Source organism: Hyla sarda, chromosome 1 (assembly GCF_029499605.1).
Source record: "Hyla sarda isolate aHylSar1 chromosome 1, aHylSar1.hap1, whole genome shotgun sequence".
Taxonomy (NCBI): Eukaryota; Metazoa; Chordata; class Amphibia; order Anura; family Hylidae; genus Hyla; species Hyla sarda.
Genome location: NC_079189.1, coordinates 127,812,814 through 127,830,827, shown reverse-complemented (window position 1 = coordinate 127,830,827; position 18,014 = coordinate 127,812,814). Strand labels below are relative to the sequence as shown.

Genomic DNA, 18,014 nt, shown 5'->3' with positions numbered 1-18,014 from the left:
GTTTAGCAACGCGCTATGTTAGTGCCAGTTGCGGATTTGTGTTTTTCTTCTCTTTTGAAAATGTGTCAAAATAAAATACAGAGTTAGAATACTAAAATAATATAAAAAAAATAAATAGAATGAAATATGTCTTTTTTCTTTTTTTCTTGGTTCAGATGAATGTCCATTTATACTATATGATTTGGATCAAAAAGTAGGGTTTTGAGCCTGGAATCCCTTACTGATGTCCATTTCGCTTGATAGGGCATGGATCTCTTTGGGTAGATCTCAAACATGCAAAAAGAAGACCAAACATGAACTCATAGCTTTTGAGAGAATATAATAGAATACAAGTAAGTGTTCACAAACATTCAGGGAAAGGATAGAACTGGGTGAAGGTAGTTATAGTGGCCTGAGAATGCTCTGTTGAGAGGCAAGGGAGATTTCAATATACACAATAGGACATGGTATTCAGCAACCCCAGCTGTTAGCTAGACATTGATTGGTGTCATTTCATCCCTTAAAGTGTACCTGTCATAGTGGCAAAAAAAATATATAAAGTGATATGTTACTAAGTACCTAATCCTGATCATTTACATATATTTTTATGTGTCTAGGACCTATATATCCCTAACAAATAGCATTTATATCTTGCTCACTTGCTTTGTGTTCTTGCCTTGTGAATGGGGCGTCCCCGTCTCTATCCCTCACCGTGGATAACTCAACTGCTCTGTGTCTAGGAGCAGCCTTGCAATCTGCAAATCACTGCACTCTGTAACCCTTTCCTCTCTAGTTTTATACTGTACATGTTACACAGAGAGGAAGATTATTGGAGTTTGCCTGCAGTATTCCTAAGACATTATGCTGAGTTTATAACAATATTAAATGTGTAAATATAAAAATAGAACTTTCTAAATTAGTGCAAAGAATTTAGTGATAAATGCAGGAAAGAATATGAATGGCACTCACCAGGTTCCAGATGTGAAGGTAGATTTATTCACAGAAAGTTCAAAAATACATACATAACATGGGGAGTGAACGGACGCTGCACTTTGCACATATGTCGAGTTGAAATATATGCCCACTCACACCGAAGCATAGGTATTTAACACTTTCTCTGATATCAGTGGGGGAGTAGTCCGAGGAAGTGCGCCCAGTGCACAAAATAGCTGTTACCACCGGCGTGGACGGCGTCCGTGCTCTCTCCATGCCATGTATGTATTTTTACACGTTCTGTGAATAAATCTACCTTCCCATCTGGAACCTGGTGAGTGCCATTCATATTCTTTCTTGCATTATTGAAGATTGGTCTCTTGTGGATTTGAGCACCCCAGGGATAGAAAGTTGCGGAGTAGCATGCAATGACTCATAGGAGGTTGTTTGAAAGAGAAGCTGCAGTGTATGTTCGGTGCCGAACACCTGTTTCTATACAGATTTTTGCTTGACTGTTCTCTATTGGTTCTGAGCATGTCCAGCTCTTGCAGCAGCAACCCCCATAAACCTGCGTTTACCCATGGGATACGAATCAGTGGGGACATGGACTCTGACACTACTGCAAGCATGGATACTAATCCTACTGAGAGTGCGATTTTGACAGGGAGAGAGGACGCCGGCACGTTTTTTACTCTGTGTGAAACAAGTGATGTTCTGCAGACACTGAGTACAAAGAATCTGGAAATAAAGTGTGTCAATTAGCCGGAAAAAAAATGTGGCTTTTCTGGACTGTACGGTCTTTAAAATCTTTAAAAGAGGGTTAAGAAATTACAAGGAACCCTCTCAGTTCCTCGAAGATCAAGTATTCCTGAAAGAATGGGAAAAAGTACATTTGAATTATTCCCTCAACATGCTAAAACTAATACGGGAATGCAATGAAGTAGAATATGCACATGTGACCGAAGCCCTGGGTTGTGCTAAAGTGGAGCTCCAAACCAGAATGCCTGAAACACAAAGGCAAAGGAAACAACAAACAAGGAGGGTGGAAGAGAAAAAAAGTTTCCTGGCAGCAATAAGAGGAGATTCAGATCTACCACCGATTCAGGGCACGATGATCATCAACTTGAGAGATGTGACATTGGACAGAGCAATGAGATCTTTTCCCTCAAGAGGACTGAATTTTTGTTTCCCGGAAAAGTTTGATGTAGTGGAGTTTGAACTTGATTTATTTAGAGGTGTTCGCAATTTAAGCTTAAGAAAGTTCTAAAATTGTGTGTGACAGTAAAGTTGAAGGAGATGTACCAGTCTCTATAGGCCCCCCTGGGATTTAGTCCCTTTAGTGATACCAGTGAGATAGACTCTGAATGTCTTATCACTTTAACGGAACTGTTGGGAGGGAGCATGGAGTCTCCTGATTCTGAGGCTTTTGCAGCCTTTATGGGAGGAGAGAAATCTTCTTTCTGCCCCCCCATTGATCCCAGGCAGTAGCTTAGACCTCTTCAATCACGAAGTGCTGAGAAAGTTCAAATCTTTAAGATACCCAGAAGATCCTTCAAATTTTTCCCCAGAAGAAAGAAAGGCCCATCTATGAAAGGTACAACTACATAATACATCTCATTATGAACGCCTCTCTACTAATCCAACACAAAGGTACAACCTCCAAACTCCAGTCTCTAGTCAGGAGTTATGTAGAGAAAAGGGTCCTGTCCCCAAAAAATACCACAGAATTATTTCCATCGAATGTTACGTATACATACTTGTTGGTATTTCCTCCCCAAGGTCCAAAAAAACTCTGGTTGCCCCTCCGGATGACCTATTGTCTCCGGGAGAGGGTCATTGACAGAGGCATTGTCAAAATATATTGACTGGCTCCTCATCCATTGTTAAAGGATGTACCGGCCTTGATGAGGGATATCAACGAGTTCTTACTAAGTCTGGAAGATATAGTTTGGGAAGAAGGGTTCTTGATGGCCTCTATAGATATAGAGAGCCTCTATACCAGTATTCCCAAACCATTAAGTGTCCAATGCATCCGTGACCTCCTGGTTAGATCTAATAAAAGTCAGGACTTCATCTGCAACTCCCTCACTTTCATTTTGACAAACAATGCGTTTCAATTTGATGAGACCTGGTACAAACAGGTAAGCGGAGTGGCTATGGGCACTCCCGTCGACTGCACTCTGGCTAACCTGTTTGTTGCGTTTTTTTAGAAAAAATATGTTTTTTCTGCAACCAACAAATACATCAGGTGGATTAAAAGTTACAGTAGATTTTTTCGACGACATATTTATGGGGTGGGCAGGTACAGCTGAGGAGTTTGTAGACTTTGTCAATTACCTGAATATTACCAACAATATGAATTTGGAATTCAGCCTGATACAATTAAAACTGAATTAGAATTTTTAGATGTTTTAGTGAAACCCACAGCGGGTAACTCCTTGCTGCACTTTGAGAGTTACCACCCTCAACATGTAAAAACTGCTGTGCCCTATGGGCAGTACCTGAGATTACTTTGGATAAATAATACAGATGAGTCCTTCTTAAAACAAGCCACTGAGTTGTCCGGGAGATTGCAGCAGAGAGGGTACCCGCTGAGGGTACTGGAGACAGCGGGACAAAGAGCATTCAAACAGAACAGGATGACATTGTTGAGAAAAACAACTAGACAGGGGAAGATGAAATCTAGTGATCAAAAAAAGCCCCCACGCTTTTCGTTTGCATTTAAATTCAGCCCATTAGCCAACACCATTAAAAATGCTATCCTCCGACATTGGCCATTGGTACAAACGGACCTCCTATTGGCAGAAATGGCGACAGAAAAAAAGTTTGTTACGTTTAAGAAGGCCAAAACAGTAGGTTTAAAGCACAAAATTGTGGCTTAATAAATCTCCAATGGTAGAAAATCATAAATGGTACAATTGGTGCAGCTATTTGAGAAGGGGTAAAAATTATGTTCTAGGAGGTTGTGATTTCCAGGTGAAGGATTTCATTTGTTGTCGCATGAATTATGTGATTTACGGGATCGTGTGTGCATGTGGGAGATTTTACATAGGTTGCACGAAACGATCCATGCACATGTGATTCCGTGAACACATTCATTCATTAAAAACACAGAAGGGCTCTACTAGGTTAATCAAACATGTAACAGAAGAGCATAATGGGGATCCTGCTGTATTAGAATTTTTCGGGATAGAAAGAGTTACAGCAAGAGACGGCAGTGATAGGAGAAAAGCAAGAATCAAAATGGATTTTGTGCACGGGAGCGCAAGGCACGATAGGATTAAATGATAAGATAGACTTGGCGATTTTTATTTCAAATGAAGAGCAAATAACAAGAAAGAGAAAAACGGAGTCACTTATAAAATGTATATCATTTTATTAATTCCGTGGAATATAAGTACATAAAAATTGTATATATATTAGTAAAAAATACTATTTTTCAAGGAGGAATGAGGCTAAAAGGTGGTGTCACCGGCTCTGCAATGAAGGCTGGGTGTAGTGTATATATTAATGGATCCACCACAATTAGTACACAAATTTACAAAAACAGGATGTTTTAGCAACCTGTAGGAAACATGTATATATAAATCTCACAGTGAGAGCGAAAAAATTATTATATATATATAACATGCAAAATAAAGTGCAGTGTGCATGTAAACAAGCATAACATTGTGGGGATACAAAACAGTGTAGCGATATACCAGAGTACAGCAGCAATCAGCAGAGACCGGGACAGCACCACTCCAACGTACGTTTCGGTACGCAACCTTCGTCTGGGATCCATGCACATGTGATTCCGTGAACACATTCATTCATTAAAAACACAGAAGGGCTCTACTAGGTTAATCAAACATGTAACAGAAGAGCATAATGGGGATCCTGCTGTATTAGAATTTTTCGGGATAGAAAGAGTTACAGCAAGAGACGGCAGTGATAGGAGAAAAGCAAGAATCAAAATGGATTTTGTGCACGGGAGCGCAAGGCACGATAGGATTAAATGATAAGATAGACTTGGCGATTTTTATTTCAAATGAAGCCAAGCATTGGTGTTCCCCTGGTATATATTAATTCACAAAGCAGTCATTTTTTAAATCTAGTTTTTCTATTTGTTTTTAACTATGCACTTTGCACATATGTACGCTCACACCGAACCATAGGTATTTAACACCTGCTCCGACGTCAGTGGGGGAGTGGTCCGAGGAAGTGCGCCCAGAGCACGAAATAGCTATCACTGCTGACGTGGATGCCGCCTGTGCTCTCCCCATGCCATGTATGTATTTTTGCATTTTCTGTGAATAAATCTGGAACCTGGTGAGTGCCATTCATATTCTTTCCTGCATTGTTGAAGACTGGTCTCTTGTGGATTTGAGCATCCCAGGGATAGAAGGTTGCAGAGTAGCATGCAGTGACTTGTGGGAGATTGTTTGAAAGAGAAGCCGCAGTGTATGTGCAGTGCTGAACACCTGTTTCTATACAGAGTTTAGTGATAAAAGCACAGTAGTTTTTATGCATACATTTTCTATCTGTTCCTAGTAAAGCTGGATGCTAATCAACAAAGCTGTCACTATGTGTGTCATTCAACATTCACAGACTTCTGAACGTCTGGTCAGATTCTTTGTCATTCAGGAGTCAGAGAAAGCTTTTGCTGTTCATGCATGCTGGGAGTTGTAGTTTTGCAACAGCTGGAGCTTCAGTGTTTGTAAAGCACTGTGTTAGAGCAGTGTTGCCTTTAGCTGTTGCAAAACTACAACTCCCATCATAGGAGTTGTAGTTTAGGAACAGCTGAAGGCTGCAGTGGTGATCTCCTATACTGGATACCAACACACTTCTCGGCTGGTATTCAGTATGCTGCAAAATACAGGCAACTCGCCTTTTATCTGCTTGTAGAGATGTGGTATTCTGGACTATGTTAAAAATATGGGTCATGTGGGTTCAATACAGGTGGGAACAGGCATTGAGTTGATTTTTGGAAGAGAGCAGCCATGTTTTCCTTATCCTCGACAAATGAAAATGTGCCTAATCCAAAATGCAAATTAGAGCGGGGAGAAAATTAAAATTTAACCTTTATTTAACTAGTAAGAATCAAAAAACAGAATAGAACACCCAATGTGAAGTGTTTAAAATATACCAGAAAATGTTGATTCCAGATTCTGGAAAAAGCCGGATATATAGTATATATTCTTTTGATTGGACCACGTGAATAGTCCACCAGATTATATATAGGCGCTCTATGCTGAATATTGTATATTATTTCAATTACCGTATATATCAGCAAAAGACTTCATAAATAGAGCCGCCCATAACCAGAGGACCAGATGTCACCACCCTGGTATTTACTTTTGTGCTGCATACAGCTCTAGTGTTGCACCAAAAATAATAAAGTTGTCAAACAAACAGGTTTCCTGGACAAGACTATTCTTGTTAGTCTTAGTTTGGTCAGTGACATTACTCCTCCTTATGTAGAGATGCTCTATGCATTATAACCAATCATCTGCCTCCCCCTGCTGATCCTTTCCCCCTGTCGCAGCTCACACAGTCCTACAAATAGACGACAAAATTATTCACCCTTTCCTTAAATCCCTCCTCTTTTCCATGTGTTTAGTTACTGATAAGCATTTTAATGACTGAAGGAGTTGTTGGACATTTCTGGGCCTTTCACACAGACTGACTGCTGCATGTAAGAGCCCCAATCTTGTAGAGCCGTTATATGGCTCTGTTATCATGCAGGCGGAAGAATCACTAGATGGCTTGTGCAGTTCTTGACTTTTTGCTGCTTATAAAGGGTAACAAGGTAAACTAATAATGATATTTAAGCTTATTAAAACTATGCAAGTAGTGCTCTTTATTTGCTTATTTGTCTGTGAAAAGCTGAGCCTATTACACAGGACACAATTGGCTAATTTGGCTGATAATCACCATGTGTAACATGTGGGCGGGTCGAAGGAGAGATCGTGTGAAAAATATTACCTTTCCATAAAAAAAAAATACAACACAATGTTTCATATATTTATTATAAGAGGATAAGAAAATGAGAAGAGTGCCCCCTATCTCCAGTTGAAAGAACACTAGGGGAGATTTATCAAAACCTGTGTAGTGGAAGAGTGGTGCAGTTGCCCATAGCAACCAATCAGATTGCTTCTTTCATTTTTAGAGACCTGTGAAAAATGAAAGAAGCAATCTGATTGGTTGCCATAAACAACTGGACCATTCTACCTCTACACAAGTTTTAATAAATCTCCCCCACTGTCTCTGCGCACTTTATACAACAATTAAAATGAGGAGCATAAGAGAAATAGGCAATGTTCGTCTCATGACTGTTCCAGCTATTTCATAAATAGCATAGAATTTTTTGTAGAGATTTTTTCTAGCATTCCTAAAGACTTGAAAATCTAAAGACTGCTCTTTACTTTAAATTATACTATGATCATTTAAGACCCTTGTGTTTTTTTTTAAACTTACCGTATTTATCGGGGTATACCACGCACCGGCCTATAACACGCACCCTCATTTTACCAAGGATATTTGGGTAAAAAACGTTTTTTACCCAAATATCCATGGTAAAATGAGGGTGTGCGTGTGTGCGCGTGTATACCCTGATATACCCCCAGGTATATGGGGGAGGCCTGCAGCAGCGCGGACCCGACTCAGGTAATTATGCCACCGGGGATGGGGGGAGGCAACGGGGCAGCGGCGCCGGCAATGGGTGCCGCTGCCCCTTCTCTCCCCCTGGCTGTCGGCGCCACTTCTCTCCCCCTGGCTATCGGCGCCGGCACCGATAGTCAGGGGGACAGAACGGGCAGCGGCGCCGATAACCAGGGGGTGAGAAGGGCCGACAGCAGCGCTCTAGACCCCAGGAAAGGCAGGGGGAGAGAAGCAGGCAGCGACGGCCTCTCTCCCCCTGCCTTTCCTGGGGGTGTATCGGCGTATAACACGCACACAGACTTTAGGCAAAAAATTTAAATACGGTACATTTAAAGAGGTTATCCAACATAAGGTGACTTTACTGCTTACCTGCAAAACAGTGGACATGCTTAGGAAGGACCTGAGTTGTTTCCTGTTGGAGTTTCCTCCCTCCAACGACAGGTCCCGGGATCCCTTGTTTGTAAGGCTACTTTCACACTACCATTTGTGCCCCGTAGGTGACATCCGTTAGGAAGATAGTGGGAGAAAAATGTGTGCATGCGCCGTCTTTTTCTCCCGCTATCTTCAGCCGCAATAACGGGAGTTATAATAGACGTTAGAGGAATCCCATTCAAGCTTCGTTACAATAATGAACATTAAGGGCAGTGAAAGTGGAAAAAAAGCCCTTAACGTCCGTTTGTAACGGGGCCACTTTATAGTGTGAAAGTAGCCTAAGTGTGAGGGCACTTTTCTCCCTCCCACACATCTGTCACCCCACCCATTGCAGCACAGCTGCGTTCCCTTCCGTGCATGCTTTAATTAAAACTACAATTTCCTGCAGCCTTGTGGAGAATAATCTCCCTTCCACCCAGTGGTCACTCCAACTATTGAAGCACTGACATTAAACACCTGAGTGATGTAAGGACTTTGGCCGCACTGCAACCTGGGAAAAGCCAGAGATAAAACTAATTTCATATGCTGCTGAAAATGCACATCGGGGCAAAGATCACATAAGAATTGTGAGACCAACCATCAAACACAGGTACAGGCACTATATTATAAACTACACTAACTTTATAGCCCCCATAGCACAGGTAAAGGGGTACTCTGCCACTGGGGACCCTCGCAATCTTGCATTCGGCACCCACCTCTTTGAGCTGCACGCCGCACTGCCAGCTTACAAACTGTCGGGTGCCGACCATGGGGCCAGAGTATTGTGACGTCACGACTCCGCCCCCGTGTGACATGACACCCTGCCCCCGCTATGTAAGTCTATGGGAGGGGGCATGACGGCCATTTTGCAAAAGCTGGAGGCTTCTTGTTTGGGAAACACTATGCTAAACAGTAGTCAGAGGATCTGAAAATGAGTATAATTGAATCTCACAAAATAGGAGGCAGTTAAAAAGCATAGATAGCAATATTCTTTTGTATGCTTTTTTTTTTTTTTATCAACTGGTGCCAGAAAGTTAGACAGATTTGTAAATTATTTCTATTTAAAAAGCTTATCCCTGCTATATGCTCCAGAGGAAGTTCTTTTTTTTACATTTATTTTCTGTCTGTCCACAGTGCTCTCTGCTGACACCTCTGTCCATGTCAGGAACTGTCCAGAGCAGGAACTATTCCCCATAGCAAACCTCTCCTGCTCTGGACAGTTCCTGTTATGGACAGAGGTGTCAGCAGAGAGCACTGTGGACAGAGAGAAGAATTTTCAAATGAAAATAACTTTTTCTATATTATATAGGAGTTGATAAGTACTGGAAGAATTAAGAATTCGAATAGAAGTAATTTACAAATCTGTTTAATTTTCTGGCACCAGTTCATTTAAAAAAATATATGTTTTCCACCGGAGTTAATCTTTAAAATTAACTCCACATATATGGATCTACAGCAAATTAATATAAATGTTAAAATATTTATTCAAAATGTGTTACTATTTTTGACAAATTATTTGAACCAATTTGTTCTGTTAATGCTAACTCTGTGAACGGAGTGCAGAAATCTCTACTGGAACCATTTATAGGATGGGCAGGTAAAAGGCAAAACCACTATATCATACCACAGGAACTATTATTTGTACAAGTTGTATCTGCATATAGCAAATGGTTACATTCTCATTTATTCATTCATTCACAGTATCAGGTGTTGTATGGTTGCCTTGGCAGCTAGACTGTCTTGTCTGATGCTACATCGCTTAAAAGTTTAGGCAAGAGATGCAGATATTAAATCATCATAAGAGTTCAACTTTAATGCAACAGTCCACAGTGTGTGAAGAAAAGAGGTTGGATATTGCAAGATCCAAAGCAAACTTCAAACTCAACCTTGAATTACTTCAAAAAACTAAAGATTAAGGTTTCGAAATGGCGTTCACAGTCGCCATGCTTCAAAGTCATTGAAAATCTGTGGGTAGATCTTAAAAATTCTACATGTGCAAAATGATGACCAAAGAATATTTCAGAATAAGAAGCATTCTGCAAGTAAGAAAAGGGGAAAAATATTAAATTAAGAATACAAAGAGTGGCTACAAGTATCTTTGGAAAGCTTTGATTTTGTCTAAAGTGGGTGTAAATAAATCCTGACTGACACATGTTAAATTTTAATGTTTCATGTTTTCCATTATGATGAATTCAACATTTAAATGTGCAGAAAATGTAATTTGACAAGGGTGGCCAAGCATTTACATTGGACTCTTATGTGTCACCAGCAATTGTTCTGTTACCAAAGCTACATTTCTGCAAATATAGCACAGCACTATGCTGCATGACACATAAATATGGCTGCATTGGCAGATTTTTTCCTAACACCATGAACGAGCTGAGCGTGACGAACCCGTGGGGCTCAAAACTGAACTGTGGGGTTACAGCGACTCACTTGTCTTTCGAACTTTGCCAAGCTTGGCTAACACATGCCTTGCAACAGTGGTAATAACAGTAGAACGGGGAATGAGGTTGAGGAACTCGTGGTGTTTTGGCGCCTGTATGAAAGGAGCAAATACTTGGAACACTAAGATGACATCAGGGAAGCCCAGAATACCTTGCAGCTATCAGCAAGATCATGTGACCTAAGGTTATCCAATCATTGCTTTGCATTATGTGCCATATAGCTACCAGGCCAATGATAACACAGCATAGGGGTGGGAGAGAGAACTTGAACTACTGATTCCAGAAAGTCTTCCTAGAAATCCTATAGAATTTTAAAGCAAGCTAAACTAAGCATTATTCAGTTGGCTGGCCTCAGACAGTGGCTTCCTGCACCTTCAGTACTGTAGTGTATAGTTGGTGCACTACATATCCCAGCTAGCAGCAAAGTAGAACATAAAAGCAATCACATTAAAAGCAGGGCAAAGCATTGATCAGTGGGTTGCCCTCAGACAGAAACCTCCTGTCACCTGCAGCACTGTGTCCAGTTGGTTCACTACAAATCACAGCCAGCAGTGAAAAAGCTCATAAAAGTTAACACATATAAATACCTAGCAAGCTGAGCAAAGAAGTGGGCTGACCTGTATTTTAACATAAATAATGCATTAAAAGTGTTCTAAATGTGGAATACGCATTTAAGGCCTAGTTTTGTGTATTTTCTGGGTTTAATTAAACACATAGTATTTCTATCTGGGTTTAACATAACTACGCATTTCAAAGCATTGGAAATGAACATGGCATAGCCATCTAAGGACAAGTAATGTGTATTTTTGGACTTAATCTAACATACAGTATTTCTACCTGGGTTTTATATATTAAAAGTGTTGAGATTGAAAATGGCCATCTAAGGACCAGTTACATTTATTTTCTGTTTTTAATTAAGCATAAACGTTTTCTACCTGGTTTTAACATAATTACACATTTAACAGTGTTGAGAGAGAGCCATCTAAGGACAAGTTTCATGTATTTTCGGAGTTTAATAAAACATAAAGTGACGCATTGAGAGCAGCAGGGTAGTGTTACTGTCAGTGAAGAGCACAGCGGAGGTAGGGCCAGAACATCTGTCAAATATTACAGACAAATGCCTGTTTTTCAAGAATCTCACAGCCCGAACTCACCTCCTGAGTCAGTTCATAAATGGGATTTACCCTGAACAGTGTGCACTAGAACTAAAATGTAAAAAAATATTTTTTTTCAAAATTTTCAGGAAACAGTGGCCGAGCATAGCACTAGTGAGACTAGTGGTGGTAGCTGTGGTGGTGGTATTGTAAGGCATCATGGTGGATGTGCTGAAGGGGAGCAAAGAGCCCATGATCAGACATCAAAAGTTCATGCTGAGAGGAGTGGAGGGGACGATGAGAAGGAGTTTGATAATGATGGTGTAGTGTTGGCCAGGACATGGGAACCAGGTGAGAAGAAGGTGGCATGTTCAGAGCAGGAGGGTAGTGTCAGATACTGTCAGCAAATAAGCGACAGTAAGGTACGTCCGGAACTCCTGTTAAACTTACCAGACGTAGTCCTGCTGGTCTGATCAACTCAGAAGCAGGTGACGGCCATGCTGCTGCATCTGTAGGCTCGAGAAAAAACTCTTCCAGAGCAGAGTCACAGTCAGGTGCCCCTGCCTGGTACTCTGCCATGTGGAAATACTTTTCTACCTTACCATATGCAGAAATGTGGCACTGTGTCATATCTGCAAGTATTAAGAAAGACCAGGCCAGGGTAAGAGTATAGGAACTATGTCTCTCTGCAGCACATGTAGCGGAATCACAAGGCCACGTGGGAAAGAGACACCACACAATGTGAAGAAAACCTTGTTCCTGCTGCTGCTAGTCACCATTATTTTGCAAAAAATAAGCTATCCCTGCTTTGCACAAGAGGATAGGACATGCCATGCAGTAGTCAGTGTACAGCCCAGGGCATGCCACAGTAAATATTTGGAGTAGTAGCTACGCCCTGGGCCAAAACATGTCTTTTCTGGCCCACTGGGTCTACATGTTGCAATACGAGGCTCTGCTGCAACAATGACAGGAAATATTAGTGACACCTCCAAAGTTGCAAAGTTAAACTTCTGGCACCTGCTGCCCATTCTAATCAAACTCCTCATCCAGATCTTTGGACATCTAGCAACCCCCCACAGGGAAGATAGCAGCTTACTCTCTTTTTACACTGGCTCTCTGGTCATAATCTGAGATTGGAAAATGTGGTCACCGATAAGGGCACAAGCATTGGGATTTGAACGTCTGGGAAAATCAATGACTTCTTCAATTGCCAGACTCAAAACATTTTGCAACTCCCAAAAAGGAAGAATTTTTTGAATTTTTAATAACTTTTTCTACTTTTCAATGTTTACAAAAGCTATTTCTTTACTGTCTACAGTTTCTTTAATATTTTGAAGCACCATCATCATTGCTCTTGCAACTTCCAAAAAGGGCGAATTTTTTTTCAGCATTTTAATATTTACAAAAGCTATTTCTTCACTATTTTGAGACACTGTAACCAATCCTGTCACTATTTCGAAAGAGGGAGAATTTTTGGAACGCTTGGAAAAAGCCAATGCGTTTCCTGGTGACTCTGTGTGCATTTTAACCCTTGAACGACGAAGGACGTACATTTACGTCCTCCGCTGGCTCCCGCGATATGCCGCAGGGTCATGTGGTGTCCCCGCGTCATATCAGGTCGGTCCCGGCGGCTATCAACGGCCGGGACCTGTGGCTAATACAGGACATCACCAATCGCGGCGATGCCCTGTATTAATCCTTCAGACGCGGAGATCAAAGCTGACCGTCGCGTCTGAAGTGAAAGTGAAAGTAACCCGGCTGCTCAGTCGGGCTGTTCGGGACCGCCACGGTGAAATCACGGCATCCCGAACAGCTTACAGGACACCAGGAGGGCCCTTACCTGCCTCCTTGGTGTCCGATCGACTAATGACTGCTCCGTGCCTGAGATCAAGGCAGGAGTAGTCAAGCGCCGATAACACTAATCACAGGCGTGTTAATACACGCCAGTGATTAGCATGAGAGATCAGTGTGTGCAGTGTTATAGGTCCCTATGGGAGCCATAACACTGCAAAAAAAAAAGTTTAAAAAAAGGGTTAATAAAGGTCATTTAACCCCTTCCCTAATAAAAATTTGAATCACCCCCCTTTTCCCATAAAAAAAAATAAAACAGTGTAAATAAAAATAAAAATAAACATATGTGGTATCGCCACATGCGTAAATCTCCGAACTATAAAAATATATCATTAATTAAACCGCACGGTCAATGGCGTACACGTAAAAAAATTCCAAAGTCCAAAAATTTTTGGTCACTTTTTATACCATTAAAAAATGAATAAAAAGTGATCAAAAAGTCCGATCAAAACAAAAATGGTACCGATAAAAACTTCAGATCACTGCGCAAAATACATTCCTCTACGTGGAAAAATAAAAAAGTTATAGGGGTCAGAAGAGGACATTTTTAAACGTATACATTTTCCTGCATGTAGTTATGATTTTTTCCAGAAGTACGACAAAATCCAACCTATATAAGTAGGGTACCATTTTAACCATATGGACCTACAGAATAATGATAAGGTGTCATTTTTACCGAAATATGCACTGCGTAGAAACGGAAGCCCCCAATATTTACTAAATTTTGTTTTTTTGTCACACAATGATTTTTTTTCCGTTTCGCCGTGAATTTTTGGGTAAAATGACTGTCACTGCAAAGTAGAATTGGTGACGCAAAAAATAAGCCATAATATGGATTTTTCAGTGGAAAATTGAAAGGGTTATGATTTTTAAAGGGTAAGGAGGAAAAAACAAAAGTGCAAAAACTGAAAAACCCTGCATCCTTAAGGGGTTAAAGGGGTATTCCAGGATTTATTTTATTTGTCTATGCTACAGTAGCTGTAAAGTTAGTGTAGCTCACAATATAGTGTCGGTACTTGTGTGTGATGGTGGTCTCGCAATTCTTTTGTGATTTTTGGCGCTATGTTTATTTTTAACAGCATACAAAATGTGCGTCATCTCAGGTTTTCCTAGTTTGAAGTGTGGCCCGAGACATTACATCACTAGTCAGGTGTTCAGAGGGAGCCTGTCTTCGCTTCAATTAGTGGAGCGACCGCTGGGTGGGAGGGAGATCATTCTGCAGTGAGTTGTAGGTTTGCAAAAGCTAGAGGCACCCTGGTCCGAAAACACTGGTCTATTGTATTGAAGGGATCCAAGGTGTGTTTCAATGAGTGGGGTGGCTGATGTCTGGGAGGGAGAAAAATGACCTCACACATACAACCAAGGAATTGTAGTTGTAGTTTGAGGGAGGGAACTCCAACAGGAAATAGCCAATTCTCACAAAAAGATATCCTCAGCATTATGGTTGGGGTCTGTATTAATTTAGGTGGTCTGGTCATTTTAGCTTAGGGCTCTGGGTCTGTATTTTAAGGGGATCAGGTCTTGGGTCTGTATTTGTTAAGGGTGTCTGTATTTTCATTGTTTATGTTTGTTACTTGTGTTTTTAACTAGTAATAAAATGTGCAATATAGATTTGTAAAGTTTTATATGCACCCCGGTGAAGGAGGAGGAGGGAGGCGTGGTTAGGTTTTGGGGACCACAGGCACATTGTTCGCACAGGAGCCCTCTTTAGTCCGAGCCCACTCCTGTTTGACTGTTAAAAAAGTTAACTATTTCAATGCCAATGTGATGCTGTGTTCAGCATGGATAGACACGTCAAAAATTTAAGTGACAACCTCTACGATCTTACAGACTGTAGTATTGAAACAAACAATTTTCACCCGATATTGTAAGAGTTCTTCAGGAAGCTCATATATGCATTAGATTTTGCTAGGACTGAAATCACCTTCTCATGGAAAACGTCTTTCATCAGTGCAAGATTGTTACCTTACATTGCCCATTTAGAAATGATAGGATATATATGTACAGTATCAATAACTATTGCCTGAGAAAAATTCTGAAGCATGCTTGATAAACGTTACAAGGAAGGAGGATTGATACCATTTGCCAGCCCATAAGCCATTGTCTTGGTATAAGTATTATTTCTTAATATCATTGCTATTTAATCTGAAAGCTGAACAGTCCTTACTACATTTGTAGCCAGTATAAGCTTCTGTAAATGTTTTGTTTACACTTGTAAAGTGCAGTATTTATAAACGGACAGTTAATAAAGTAAATACAGTGGTCCTTCAAGTTACGATATTAATTGGTTCCAGGACGACCATTGTATGCTGAAACCATTGTATGTTGAGACCAGAACTCTATGGAAACCTGGCAATTGGTTCTAAAGGCCCCAAAATGTCATCCAAGAATAGGAAAAAGTGAGGAAAATAAGTAGATAACTAATATAGATAAAGCAAATCCTTCCATATAAAAGTAAGAAAGATCTGCTGTAAATCACTGTCTATGTCAGTGTTTCCCAAGCAGGGAGCCTCCAGCTGTTGCAAAACTACAACTCCCAGCCAACGGCTGTCCGGGCATGCTGGGAGTTGTAGTTTTGCAACAGCTGAGGCCACCCTGCTTGGGAAACACTGGTCTATGTAGAGGACAGGAGCTTCTTCAGGGTCCTGTACAGTACACAGTGTCCTAAAAAGTAATGGAGTCGCCCTCACCTGGTGTCCAAAGGAGCAGATAACCCTGGTACAGGTAAAGTGTACAGAACATGTAATACCTCCCTGTACTGTAGGGGGCGCTACCAGACACCAGTCAGTGCATACGCTTCAGTAATACAGGGGTTTTACCAGTGAATGCCCATTCTGATTGGCCGATTCTTCCAGCCATTGACAGGTATCACAGACCTGGACTGTCTGTATATTGTATGTTGAGTCTGGTTTCAACTTACGATGGTCCAGAAAAGACCATTGTATGTTGAAACCATTGTATGCTGAGACCATTGTAAGTTGAGGGATCACTGTAAACTTTAACTTTTCCTACAGTTTTTTCCCCCCAAACTTTCTACTTTTACAAACAAAACAAAATAATAATAATAATAAATCCCTAAAAAATTTAGAAAACATAACAAGTCCCAGTCACAAGATAACAAATACATCAAGTCGGAGTTTGCATTAATCGAAAAGAGAATTATAAAGATGCTTTACTGTACATTACTAATTCCAGTTCTCACCCTAATAAACTTACAAGACACATACAGATTTGACAAAAGGGACAGATTTGTTGCTTCTGCTACGTCATTTCTTCGTCAAGCTTTTAACAAACATGCGCCATGGCCTGGCTCGGTTTCTAATGCAAACATAGTGGTCTCCAAACGGTGGCCCTCCAGATGTTGCAAAACTACAACTCCCAGCATGCCCGGACAGCCAACGGCTGTCCGGGCATGCTGGGAGTTGTAGTTTTGCAACGTCTGGAGGGCCACAGTTTGGAGACCACTGTGCTACAGTGTTCAGGGTACCACACACACCTCAAGTCTGACTCCTTGGAAGTCACACTGAACATTGTGAGGAGCAGTCAGAACTGAATACCTGCACGTTCAAGCAGTTCTGTCTGATAGCACCTATGTGCTGCATTCTACTGGGAAGATTCCTGACATGCATTATAGTTATGTATTTTATGATATTTCATTACAACTCATAAGTACAATAACAGCCAGACAAGAAGTATAGTGTGCTTAATAAAATACAGTTCTAGCTATAGGCCTACTATTGCATTACTTTGGATATTAGATCTGGATATTGGAACATTCAGATACATTTTACCCCCCTGGCATGGACACAGGATAATCTTGGCATTAAAGTTGATCATGAAAAGATTGGTTTTCATTGGATGCTGGGAGAGCACCAACACTACATAGGGTAATAGAAAAGTTAGGCATTAATCATTGTAGGGTTGTAAGCACTGTGCCCATCATCCTACCAGCTGCTCATACAGTGCCCACTGCCCGCAGCATCGTGCAAAGAACAAGCATAGGTAAAGGTAGGTGCACTCACATCCCGGAATCGGTTCCAGTGCCCGGCGTCCTTGTCATACTGGGATATAGTGGTGAGCCATTGTTTATCATCCAGAAAATTGCCTCTGTCTGACCTGCCCGTCGCTGCTGCAGCCGCTGCCAGAGCCCCACTGCAGCCTACTGCTGCATACACACAGAGCACGGCAACCTTCATCATCATCATCATCATCTGCTGGAGGAGACACAAAGGGGAATGATCAGAGCCACGATCCCTCTCACCTTCCCAGCCACTAGAATAGTCTATAATCACCTCGCCGACGCTGCTGCTGCTGCTGCTGGAAATGCAGCTCAACACTGCCAAGTACCAGGAGCTGCTGTGCTTGTCTGTAGCAGAGCCCAATGTGCTCAGTGCGCTGGTGTTCTATGGCTTTCTGCAAGATTGTAGAAAACTGTGAGATCCAGCGTGATTGGCTGAGCGGCAGCACACCTTCTCTCTCCTATTTGCTGTGCCGCGGCCCAGCTGATCTTCCATCTGACAGAAAACATTAGAAGGCACAAAGCTTGGAGGTGCTGGGGAATGTCATCTCAATGAAAAACTTTGGAGCCAGGCAGAAGGAGCACAGACAGAAGGACCCAACAACTTTAGAAGACACAGAGTGGGGAGGAGGAGGGGGA

The 18,014-nt window shown here is 41.4% G+C and overlaps 1 protein-coding gene across 3 annotated transcripts in view; it reads right to left on the bottom strand.

Moving 5' to 3' along the window:
* SPOCK3 (SPARC (osteonectin), cwcv and kazal like domains proteoglycan 3) overlaps window positions 1–17,783 on the bottom strand; it is a 366,584-nt gene extending 348,801 nt beyond the window's left edge. For 2 of the 3 annotated variants that reach the window (XM_056561105.1, XM_056561123.1), the window contains exons 1-2: window positions 17,650–17,783; window positions 17,380–17,571 (exon numbers count right to left, since the gene is read on the bottom strand). In XM_056561105.1, coding sequence (XP_056417080.1) covers window positions 17,380–17,568 — 189 coding nt within the window. In that variant the 5' untranslated portion in view covers window positions 17,569–17,571; window positions 17,650–17,783. The remainder of the gene's footprint in view (window positions 1–17,379; window positions 17,572–17,649) is intronic. The other variant, XM_056561114.1, reaches the window with a different exon arrangement.
* Between the last annotated feature and the right edge of the window lie 231 nt (window positions 17,784–18,014).